The following is a 13,407-nucleotide window of genomic DNA, read 5'->3' on the forward strand; positions in this document are numbered from 1 at the left end:
GGGTCTACATAATAGGTAACTAACTTTTTTGATGTAAATCCAGCGATAGCAAAATCATTTTTTTTTTCCATTCAGACAATGATTTGACATCTATTTCAACTTGTTCAAGCTCATTTGGGTGATCAAAACGTAACTCATCAGTAGAGTTAGTTTATGTTTAGATGTTTGAGGTGTTATGTGGGTTACAAATGCGACCTCATATTTTTATTGTTTAGCATATTTACTGCAGTCATTATATAAATCTATCACTCATACTATGATAAATTTTTTATGTTAATTTGGTTTTGAATGTTTAAAGTTAATGTCAACTAAGTAAACAACAGTTATATTGTTTTCATAGTGTTTATATTGTCGTATGGATACTTGATCCCTGGGATCATGTATCCCTCTAAACGAAGGGATCAAGTATCCCTAATATGCGATTTTTACAAACATACTTGTTATATTATTAACAATCAGTGGCAATTTACTAAAAATACGTCTTAATTATAAAGGACTGTCTATACTTTAGCATTACACTTCCGCATTTTTTCAAAGTTGTATATATTGGATAATGTAAACTTCAGAATGTTTTCCTAAAAAAAAGTTTTTCTTGACACATTCAGACAATCATATCTTAAGCTAAAACAAAATGGCTGAAAAAACAAAGTGTTTCCAGATTTTATGTACAAGTAAAACTTTAACATAATTCTCAGGTTTCAAATCTCTAGTGAATGATTTTGGTACATTTTTGGCTATGGGATCATGTATCCCCAGTCTCCCCTATGTAAATCAAACTTCAGTTTTACTGAAAAGAAACTAGTATGAATTCTTGTTACACGAATGGTGTCAAATGTCATTTAAAGTTATGCGCAAATAATAAGCCATAATTCATACAATTTCAACTCCCTTAAATAATACGTTTTCTTCGTCGTGGTTGGACAAATGGTTCTGTGTGCAGTTATGATTTTTACACTTTACTTTGAAACATCTCATGCAATAATATTATAAACTAGTGGTACCCGCACGGCTTCGCCCGTAATAGAAAAATTAAAAGGTCTTTTGATTCGCCTGTATTTACAAATAATGTATTGTGAATTTTCTCGTCAATTGGCTTGTACTCATGTTACGGTTACACGTTATGATAATTTCGTATCTCGCCAATTGGCTTGTGCCCATGTTACGGTTACACGTTATGATAATTTCGTAATTTATGATAGTTTTTTTTCTTAAAATTGGAATAAAGAAAGAACCACATCGAATTTTCGAAAAATCGCTTCGAGGTGCACACCCCCATGCTACATACTAACTTCGTGCCAAATTTCATGAAAATCGGCCGAACGGTTTAGGCGCTATGCGCGTCACAGACATCCTACAGACATCCTACAGACATCCTACAGATATCCTACAGACATCCAGACATCCAGACATCCTCCGGACAGAGAGACATTCAGCTTTATTATTAGTAAAGATATGAAATATTTGGTGTTATTCACCGTTTAGAGTAAATGGTTGAAGGGATTTACCTGCGAAGGAGGAGATTTCGGGAGGATCATCATTGATGAGGTTTCGCATGAAATCCTTCATCTGGTCTTCGGTGTGAATGGTTTCGACGAGGAACAGAACATAGTCGTCGAACATAAGCCTCAACAGATGATAGGAGCCTGTTGGCGGAGGGAAAACTCGAATAAGGTCTTTCATTATTTTTCAAAATCACCACAAGACAAATAATCTATTTATAGTAAATGATTCATTCAAAATATAATTGTATCTCATAACAAAACAAAGTTCTTTCAAAGCTATTCAATTCTGCTGTCTCGCTCAAATTATATCGACTTTTTATTTATTATTTTTTACCAATTATTTATTTCATTTTTTCATGATGTTGCGGAGACAGATTGGTTTTTCTGCATAAAAACTACGCTGGCAGACAAACAGCTTTTATGGAATTATTTTTCATTTAAATAGTGAATGCAGGCTGTTTTTTCTGCATTGACACTACAGTAGCAACGAAACAACATTTACGGAATCATTTTTAATTGTGAAGGCAGGCTGTTTTCTCTGCATTGACACTACAGTAACAAAGAAACAACATTTACGGAATCATTCATTCCTTAATTTTCGTATCGTAACGAAGTCAGGTTGTTTTTCATAGGCATTCTTGAGTCACTTTCTCTGTCCTAATACCTGCCGATTCTGCTTTTGATTGTTGCATATAAGAATAACAAATAGTAATTATAGCTGAACTTAAGCAAGCATATTTGAATTTCGGACACTTGAAACTTTTAAAATAACCCAGGTTTTCGAAGCGAACCAAGCTGATAAAACTAGTCTTTAGATTTGAGAAACATTTTTTAAATTTTATTCCTTATTCACACTACGCTGACAGAAAACCAACTTTTACAGAATCATTTACTCATTTAATTATTAAATATTTTCATGCGAAGCGAAGTCAGGTAGTGTATATACACTAACACTACGCCTTAAGAGAAACATTTTTATTTACTAATCGGGCCCTAATCACAAAGGGTTAAATCTGGGAATCTCGGTGGCTAACACAGCAATGGAATGGTGTTTGACCCAGCACAACCAATCTAGCCGGCGGGCTATCGATCTCCAACTGTTTCACGAACTGCTCAGTACTGTGACTATTCGCTGATTCTTTACCAATTTCTTTGAAAAAATGTCTTTGAACGACACTAAACTATTATGTTTTAACGCAGAGGCTTCTAACCTGTGGTTCGCGGGCCAAATGTGGCGCGCGAAAAGCTGATCCAGGGGGCCCATTGATATCTTCAATGTTACGAATCGAAAAAAGATATTTCAGAGCCTTTCAAAGAAACCAACCGCCTTCATTCGATATTTCGAATGATTGTTGCAAATTTACAGAAAACAGTTGGAAGCTTCTCTTCAATAAAATAAACATGGTAATTTTCTTTTTTTCTCGATTACCTTCCCATTGTTATCGAAACAGATTTAAATATGTTTCAATTTTAAGTGTGCTCTGGTCCGCGAGATTCATCCTAATAAAAAGTGCCGACTGCGAGAAAAAAAGGTTGGGGACCACTATTTTAACGTATTCCAAAACGAAACACAGTACGCTTTCTCCTTCGTGGAATGGCACCATTATTGTTAAAAAGGTCTGTAGAGGTGATCTTTACAGATCTTACGCTATTTCTATATGAAATCAGAAGTTTAAGAATAATTCAGTTTCGGGGAAGTAAATCAGTTTTTACTATGTTATTCTTTTGTCCCAATCTCCCATTCAATATGAAACAACCCGTATTTCGTTTTCTTGCAGCTAATTGCTGAATGGATGTGCAAAGTTTTTACCGAAGCTAGCGGCGCTGTGAAGGGTCATGTCTCTAATCACTCTCGTGCCGAAGGCGGACCACAGGAGGAGGAACTGCCTGCCCAGGCGTCTGTTGCCACACTTCCGTCTCCCAGAAGCCTGTTAACAGAAATTAAGAAGCTGGTAAGTGTGATGAATGAAAGATGTCCCGATAAAAAGGAGGTATTAAAAATTCTTAAACGAGCACTGTAGTGTGGCTCTGATAAGTTGGAGCTTGACCTTGACGATGTTTACTTCATTTTGGGGAGTTCAGTGAAATAGATATGTCTAATTGGCACGGATTTGAGTTGGAATACTTTAACAAAACGACTACGAATGTAACCGAAATCAACTCAACGTCAATCACCCGTCCTTATTTTCCTCAAAAGTAGTGAACATTGTTTAGGTCAAGCTTGAAATTATTAGAGCCAAACTATACATAGCAACAAAAATATAAATATTTTTACTACTTTTAAATGTCCAATTTTTTGATTTAGGCTTGAAACATGCATCCTTAATGACTTCCCCTGCTGTATTTCCTTTGACTGATGAAAATTTCAGTTACCTTTTTATACACCTGTGCATATCGATGCAGTTGATTATTTCAGACTAGATCTTCATTTCTTGATCTACCCTAGAATGTTGGCACAGACTTATGACTGTAAAGACTTCAGACAAGCTCTTGCAAAAAGTCACCCCTCCTAACAGGCCAGCTTTGATCACAATTGTCAGAAAGGAACAACGAATAGTCAAACCAAATTGCGTAGATCAAATGTGGAATTCTTGAGCCAGAATGTTTACTCTTTGTAATAAAGTAATTTGCCAATTGGTTGTATCTTCCATGAGGAATCGACCATTCAGTTCTTGCTCTACTCGAGGTTTTATTTACATAGACGTATGTTTTCAAATACTCCAAGAGGAATAATAGTGTAGTTATCGCAAGAGGTAAGGTTACACTACCAAGCTGGTCAGTTCCGGTCACCATTCCAAGCAGAGAGGATGAAGAACGGTCTTCGAATTCGGACAGGAGCAACTTATCACACAAAACATGTTACTTAAATCAAAAGTGGCATTCTTGACTCAAAATATTTATTCATTGTAATGATGTAAACACATTTGCCATTTGTCATCATAATTTCTCCTTTGTCTTCTTTATGATGACATTAAGAAATAATTTTTATTTAAGTATACTTAGGGTCAGTTAGTAGTAAATAATGAAAAAAAAGGTAAATCCACCTGAATCATAGGAACCTGCAAGTCCAAAAAAGTTTTATGAGTTCCTTTTAAATCATTCTACGATGGTAAAACTGAGAAATGGATGGCGTAAACTGGTGAGTTCAGGATACTGTATGCTATTCAATAGCTAATGCTTGACACACACCCAAAAGAAAAAAAAAATATTTCCAAATATTTTGACTTACATGGATCGCGCATTTGTTCACCAGTGATTCCAGCCATTCAATGTAGTTTTCGATAGGAGATTCTTCTTCCAACAAAGATTCGAAGTCTTTTGTTACTGAAATATGGGGAAATTTCTATTTTAAGATTAACACTGAATTGAAATCAGACAAAGTAAAAATTATTTCATCTCAAACATTATAAAATGTTTTTTTTTTTTTTTTTGAGTGTTGTATAATGAATGCTAAATGGTAAAAATTTTTAATGTTAAAAGTCGTTACTCTTTATTTCCACGTGTAACACATTTCTTCACTTATACCCCCCCCCCCCCATAATTTTATTTTCTTTCTTACGCAAACGAGACAATGCTTTTCTAAATGTAAAGTAGTTTAACATTATCCATAATTTTGCTCCCCCTTTCTTTGAAGAGAGAACTATAAGTAGAAAACATTTTTTTGTGATTCAAAAGTTATCATGGTTTCTAAGATTTTCATTTCTTAAAATATTTCTGTGTATTTTTATTAAGTAATTGTTGCAATCATCCTCTATAATTTCTCTTCAAACCGAATACATTGAAAAATTTTGTGAAGTGGTGCAAAGTTAACCCACATGGCTCGAAAATAGTGTGTTTTAATTTCTGATTTCTACTTTTAAAAACTCAGATTAATTAACCTAATTTATCATATTTACTTAAATTAAGATTCAAATTTAGTCATTTTCGCTATTTTTGAGCGACGCATGTTTCTCAGTGTAAAGTTCTCATTGTTATCAATTTTTGTCGAAATAAGTATTTGAAAGCGAAACTAACCATTTTTCGTTATCATCCGACATCCGAATAAAAAAAAAAAAAAGAAAGAAAAAGCATTTACAACCTTCCTAAAAACCGACCTATTTTCCCTCCACAATATGGACTTTTTCTGTAAACACATTCATTGGAACTAAGTATGTATAATTAATCATTTAAATAAAAAGTAAAGCACAAGTGGTTACTTAATTGAAACAAAAGCCATTTTGGTACTATGTTTTTTCTTACTTGCATGTTTTATTTATACAGGGTGTCTCAAAAGATTGTTGGCAAACTTAACATGCTGGTGTCTCATATTATGATGAACAAGATTAACATAGAAACATAGGTTCGCAAACGCAATGCAGGCGCGTTACATGCAGACAAAGCCAGACACTAACGGATGCACAACATGTCGCATATTTATTACACAAAAATGATTTTACACAGTATTTTAACTTTCAAGGAAGGTTTATAGTTGTTGTTGAAATTTGCTGCTTTTAGCTGTGATACACGTGTCACAACGACAATGTACCGACCGTCGTAATAACGATCTATTCCGACAAAATTTCACCGATCGCTGCGTTGTCGTTGCAACGTGATTATAAGAGCTGGCGGGACGCAAATTTTATCAACTGCATTAGGCTTTCCTTAAAAACTAAAATGTTGTGTAGAACCGAGTTTGTGTAATAGATATGTGACATGTTGTGCATTCGTCAGTGTCTAACCTTGTGTGCGTGTAGTGCGCCAGCATTGTGTTTGTGAATACATGTTCCTATGTAAATCTGTGCTAATCATGATATGACACACCACCATGTTAGGTTTGTCAACAACTTTTTGAGACGCCCTGTATATATAGATTTCTTTCTTCGTTTTTTTACGCGAAAGAAAGACAAAATGATTTAAAAACATGGATGGTGAAACAACATATCGTCAAGCAAGCGCACTTACGCTTGAGGATGAGCTGACACGTGGCAGTACTGTGTTCTGTGCTAAAAAGTGTCTCCCTGCAGATAGCATCCAGGTCAAGTTGCCTCCAATCGTGCAGCATTTGAGCCGTGATGTCACTGTTGTGGACCACCATTCGAGATGCCTGCGCCAGGTGGTTCAGGGACATCTGCCGTCGCAGTGTGTGTGAAAATCTGGTTGCCACTGAGAAAAAAAAAACTTTAATTTATTCCATTATCAGAGACACAGACACACACATACACATGTCGTGTGACACACATGTATACATGGATAAGTTATTAACAATTAGGTTTATTATGATATTAAGGCATTGTATTGTTAGGGCAAAACTAACCTGGCAAAATTGTGAAGACCACGAAGATCCTAATTACAGCATTACAACGCTGACAGATTAGGTTTGCCTCAACTGCAGTTGTATTAAGACATGGAAAAATAAACGTGATTTTTTTTTCTTTTTAAAGTTTAAAACTCCTTTTCCCTAACAATTTCCTTATCTCAAAATTGATCGATTCGCTGTAATTTTCTTACAATTCTCATTCTTAATAGGATGCGAATATTATTACCAGTACTACTGCTTTTAGTTCCGCACCAAATCCTTGCACCTTGAAATCACTATAAATAATATTGTTTGTGCAAACTATCACATCGTTATAATATACAACACTACAACACAGATGCAAAGTTTAATTTTTCCAGTTAGAAAAGCATAGAAATCAGAGCAACTTAAGGGAAATGCTGAGAATTAACATGCCATTTGCTGGTGGGTGGCAAAAAACTTCATTCTCTTTTATGGTTGTTCGGAGTTAACTAGCATTCTCATAAACTTGAAAACCTTCATCTACTAATTGCTCCTTTCCTGAGATATTCTACAGCGTCTTAGAGCATTGTTGTCACCAGAAAGTACGTGAGATACATTTGAATCGATTATTTCATAAAGGGCGTAAGTCCTACGGGAATTCACTGGGCTTACGCCCTTTCTCAAATAATCGATCCATTTAAAAGAGAGAGAAAAAAGATAGTGAGAGAGAATCATCTAAATCGTGAACGTACCCGAAAATTTTTAACTATTAACCAATTAACGCGCCATTAAAGAAATCTTCTTAGGACTTTTCGTGGAGTATTGGAGCTCAATGATAAAGAAGGAAGATTTGAAGGCTTGAAGCGTCTTTGTTTTGTATTTGATAAAGTATTTTATCTTCCCACTATTGGTACCCGCACGGCTTTGCCCGTAGTAGAAAATTAAAAGGTCATTTAGTTCGCCTGTATATTAACAAATATGGATGATGAATTTTTCGCCAATTTGCCACGTTAAATGGCTCGCCCATGTTACGGTTCCACTTCATGGTGATTTCGTAATTTACTATTCCACGTTGTGATAATTTGCTCGGAAAAAATTTCTCAAAATTGGAATAAAAAAGAACAAAATCGAATTTTCGAAAACTCGCTTCGAGGTGCAAACCCCATGCTACAAACTAAGTTTGTGCCAAATTTCATGAAAATCGGCAGAACGATCTAGGTGCTATGCGCGTCACAGAAATCCTGACAGAGAGATTTTCAGCTTTATTATCTTTACTAATAATAAAGCTGAAAGTCTCTCTGTCTGGATGTCCGAAGGATGTCTGGATGTCCGGAGGATGTCTGGATGTCTGGATCTCTGTGACGCGCATAGCGCCTAGACCGTTCGACCGCTTTTCATGAAATTTGGCACAAAGTTAGTTTGTAGCATGGGGTTGTGCACCTCGAAGCGATTTTTCGAAAATTCGATGTGGTTCTTTTTCTATTCCAATTTTAAAAACAAAACTATCATAAGATGGACAAGTAAATTACGAAATTATCATAACGTGGAACCGTAACGTGGGCACAAGTCAATCGGCGAGATACGAAATCATCATAACGTGGAACCGTAACATGGGTACAAGCCACTTGGCGAGAAAATTCACCATACATTATGTGTAAATTATACGGGCGAACCAAAAGACCTTTTAATTTTTCTATTACGGGCAAAGCCGTGCGGGTACCACTAGTTAGTAATATAATAAACATCATGATTATGGATTTTGATTTTGTGCCTTCTATTCTGGCTTACCGTTTTTGTACTTTTCTCTTTGTACTTACTTTCTAGTTTGACGAGTTTCAGGTTATCTGGGAGATGACTAATGGCAGTTTTTAACCATCCATCCAGCTCTTCTGCGAACTTCCTCACTACTTTAGTCAAACTGATAAGAAGAAAAGATAAAAAAATATTAGCATCGCTATGCATTCAGTCATAATTTATACTGAATGAAAATATAAATAAAGAGATTTGAATTTACTTGAATAATGTCATCGAACACGGACTCTAACAAACATCGTTAACTAACTATAACGTAAGGCATAAAATACACCAACAGCTCAGTTATTACATCCGAGCACTGCAGTTTCGTGCTTTTTAGCACTCATCAGCCCGGAATAGGTAGTAACTGAGTTGCGCCACTGCTGCGGTCACTCGTCTGGTGTGCTAATTCTACATTAGCTACCAGTTTGTTTGGCTCTTTTGGCTCCTTTAAAAGGTTTTCCGCCTCCTGCTCAGCTACTTCCTACTCCGGGCTGATGAATGCTTAAAAGCACGAAACTGCAGTCCTCGGATGAAACAACTGAGCTGGCGGTGTATTTTATGTATTTCTGTCTTAGCCCTGGCTTAGGGCGATAACTTGCTGCTAAATATAAAGCAAGAGCCTAGTTATTCGCAACTCCAACAAACTATAGGGGGCACTGCAGATAATGTCTAATGGCGGATGAAAAAGGTAAAACAAACGCACGCCGTATTAACAAACGCACGCCGTTTTTTTATGCTAATAAGCCTGGCTTATTAGCATTTTCTACGCTACATATACGCTACGCGTATATGTATACGCTACACATACGCTACACATTTTCTACGCTACATATATATATATATATATATATATATATATATATATATATATATATATATATATATATATATATATATATATATATATATATAACAAAAAAAGTCATGCATACAAACAAAAATTACCAGGCTTATTAGCATTTTCTATATATATATATATATATATATATATATATATATATATATATATATATATATATATATATATTGTTTTTTTTTTTTTTGAACTAATTTTTAAAGACTGGTGGGTATTCTGGCTCACGTACAAAGAAATGAGAATTCAAGAAGCGTTACTAAACGTTAGAAATTAATACAAATTTCGTAGCTCGTAGCTGTAAGCAGCCATTTCCACGATGTTGAATTCGATATTTATCAATTCTTGATGGAACAACATTTTCATTGTGGCCATAAGAACACTATAAATATTTCATGTAAAAAACCCTTTGTTTACCATCAGTGTTATCAAAAGAGGAAGATGACACTTCTTTGTCTTGTTTGGCTAGCGCTAACTGTTTTACCTTTTTGTAGTTGAAGTGAGTTATTTCTCAAATTGCCGAATCGGTTAATTTTAATTTTTTCTGTTTCGTATATTTCTAATTATGATTTATTTCTGTCATGCATCATCAATAAAACTCTCACGGATACATGGTGGTAGCTTTCTTTTTAATTGATCTTGCATTATTTCTTTAAACTTATCAAATTCTATAATCTTTCTACTATTTCAATCCGCACATGATAAAAAATATAAATGTTTTATAACTGACTTATGAAATCTCGCTAAGAGTTCTTAGCTGGCACAATACTAAAACTATAACCCTCAACAAATTTTTGGTAAAACTTTTCTGCCGATAATGTAAGCAATAAAGTAAAGTTGGCGCACTATTTTGGCGATGAAAATTCTCAGCGTTAAACATTTTTCATTTCGTTCTACGATAATACAGTCAAGAAAATATTTTGCATACTGTCCATTCCAACTAAATGCTGCAGTAAAATAAGGTTAGTTAAATTAATTATTTTTAAACTAGGCGGAGATGAAAGCCCTAAAACTTCTGCTAATGTTATCAAATCCTTCTTTCGAGCTTAAGATTTAAAAAAAAAAAAAAACCTTATTCTTACAAATTTTCACAAAACAATTAAAAAAAAATTACCTGGTAAAACGTTATGCGCTTTCAAAAAAAAAAAAAAAAAAGAAAAGAAAGAAAGAAAAAAAAAAAGCATCGAGCAGACGAGCATATTTGTTGATAATTTCATGCAAATGTGAAGTTTGTTAATCCAAAGTTTTCTAGTGTTTACGCTTTCGCCATTTATGACAATCAACTCACTTTTTAGAGGGAAATAATGAAAACTAACATTGTTTTGAGAACTCGAGAATACCATTAAGGGACAAAACGATTTCTGTTGCTGAAAGCAATCTAAGATACATCGAATGCGTTAATAAATACTCAAAACAAACTGCCAATGTTTAACAACAGACACGTGTGGAACGCAATGTTTTACCTTTTTCTTTAATTTTGTAAATCCTTGCAAGGTAGCGTATTCGAGTGCTGGAGTTGCGAATTTGAGAAACTTCTAAAAATTTTCTGAAATATCTTCTTCCCTATACTGAAACAGTTATTTCTTAGTTCAAATTGTATTTAAAAAGAAAATCCAACTCTAAAACTTTTTTTTTCTTTCATTTTTTTTTTCTTTTCTCTTTTTTTATTATAATTTTTTTTTTTTTAAATATTTTTTTGAGCTTGGATGTTCTTTTGATTTTATTTTTCTACGCTTATAATGCAAATTCTTCTGCTCCACGGGCATCTGCTAGTACATGCTTCCCTCTGGGCGGTGGCGTCCATGCCCTCTGGTCCACGGGTCTCCCCGAACATGCCACTCCTCCTGGGAGGTGGTGTCCATGTTCCCCGGTATCGACTTTATGTTTCCCGAACCTCTCGAATTTACACGATAGCTCTTTGACAAAAACAGCATCCAGCCCGCAGTATTCATTCGAATTTTGTAGTCTTAAATTCAAATTATGATTTCTGCAATTATGATTGCAATAGATCCAAGATTGCAAGAAATCCAACGCGTAGGGTCCTATTGCAGTTTGTGATTGGGAAAAACATAATTTGAATTCAAGACGTCAAAATTCAAATGAATGCCAGGGGCTAAATGTTGGATGTTTTGTGTTTTTCAGACTTTTTTTTATTCTGATGTCTAATAATTAAGGTTTTTAAAGAGAATTTACCTTCAACATCAACATTGGGACATGAATTTGGTCAACAGTGACCTTTACACGATATTCTTAGTGAAGTGCAGAAAATTATCGTTAGACCAGATTGAACTGTGAGCTGTGAGCTTTAAAAATAAAGCAATTTTGTTTAAATACAGGAATGTAAGAGTTTCTAAAACAAATTGACGATTATATTTAAAAAATTAAAATTCATTTTAAAAGACAGTGAGTAAATTCATTTACTGTAATAGTCCGAAAGGGGGAATAACAATAATTGATGTAACGGCAGAAATCGGTGGAAATAGTTAATTTCCCTGGGGCTGAAGGCAACTTTTTACTACATTGAAATTAACATTCACCTCTGTTCTATAGGTGGTGAATTCCAGCGGAACGGAAGTACACTTTATACAGAGAAATAAATGTATTTATGTTTGTGAGCCGGACAAATACATATTTTTATTATAACTCTAATAAGCTGTTGCTAAAAAAGTCAAAGCAAAAAATTTTATGTTTGTAACTTTTTTCAAAATTCAAATTTAAAAAACGGTAAAGGAAGGACATTTTTTCGACATGATTTTCTCTCGATCATATTTTTCCAAAAAAAAATCAGCTTAACTATGAAAAGGACAATTTTGAAAAAAATTAATGCACTTACAGGAGTTTTATTGTTTAATCATTATGTTTTGGGACCTCTAGTTTTAAAAAAATAATTATTTCAAGCATAGAAATTAATGGTGACGAAAGGACAGTAACGGAAGGACAAGAAGTTCAAAGCAATAATACCTGATAGATTTCAATTTGCGATCATTTATTCAGCTACTAAAAAATTCTGAAACTCAAATTTACATTGAACTCTAGTGCCTGAGCCATTTGTTACAATTTCCGGATTCTTTAATTTCTCAATATTATCAGAGTCATTTTCTTTCTCAGGGAACATAAAAAAAAATTCCCACATTATCATGGTTTCTCAACTAAGAAATTTCTATTACTTCATTATCTTTATGAAGTACATATCCTACATAGTTCTTAGTTAATTTCTTCCCTTTCCATTCAACTAAAAAACATTGTTGAAAAGTTAATACATCCTTTGGCATAGTCTCATCATTTGGTGTACTTGATTCAGCTGTATCTTCAGTCTTCATTTTTGACGTCATTCATAACAGTTAAACGTAAAATTCCTTTGTTTTATAGAAAACGAACTGATGTGTGCATCACATGACTTTCTTTTACTCCAATTTTAATGTCATTTTCCCATTATTGGCAATTTTAATGTGATGCAATAGTTTACTCTCTAAATATCACCACCAGTGGCCAAATTAAAACAAGAATTTAAAAAAAAATCGCCAAATTTGTCGCCAACTTGGCGACAAATTTGGCGATTAAAAGACTGGCCATATATGTAGCCGTCTGCCAAATTATAACACTACTTGAGTATACATCGAAATTAACAATGATTTCCCCCAAAAAAGGGGCAAAAGACCCCTTTAGAAACACCCGAATACAACCAAAAGGGGATGTGCACATTTAGACCCCACTAGGAGTGTACGTACCAAATTTCAACTTTCTAGGACATACCGTTCTTGAGTTATGCGACATACATACGCACATACGCACATCCGCGCATACGCACACATACATACGTACATACGGACGTCACGAGAAAAGTCGTTGTAATTAACACGGGGAACGTCAAAATGGGTATTTCGGGTGTTTATACGTTCTTAGTCACTTATCCGCTTGCGGTCGGGTTTTAAAAAAAACTCAACATTAATTCGGGGGTGAGCAAAATGGAAATTAAGGCCGAAATTTTAGTGAAAATT

At 34.5% G+C, this 13,407-nt stretch overlaps 1 protein-coding gene across 1 annotated transcript in view; it reads right to left on the reverse strand.

Annotated features, from left to right (window-relative positions):
* The window catches only part of LOC129216447 (transcription factor RFX4-like), a 68,931-nt gene that overhangs the window by 20,929 nt on the left and 34,595 nt on the right, over nt 1-13,407 (reverse strand). The window contains exons 10-14 of the mRNA XM_054850661.1: nt 8,577-8,677; nt 6,444-6,644; nt 4,732-4,826; nt 3,313-3,430; nt 1,506-1,643 (exon numbers count right to left, since the gene is read on the reverse strand). Coding sequence (XP_054706636.1) covers nt 1,506-1,643; nt 3,313-3,430; nt 4,732-4,826; nt 6,444-6,644; nt 8,577-8,677 — 653 coding nt within the window. The remainder of the gene's footprint in view (nt 1-1,505; nt 1,644-3,312; nt 3,431-4,731; nt 4,827-6,443; nt 6,645-8,576; nt 8,678-13,407) is intronic.

Source organism: Uloborus diversus, chromosome 2 (genome assembly GCF_026930045.1).
Source record: "Uloborus diversus isolate 005 chromosome 2, Udiv.v.3.1, whole genome shotgun sequence".
Lineage (NCBI taxonomy): Eukaryota > Metazoa > Arthropoda > Arachnida > Araneae > Uloboridae > Uloborus > Uloborus diversus.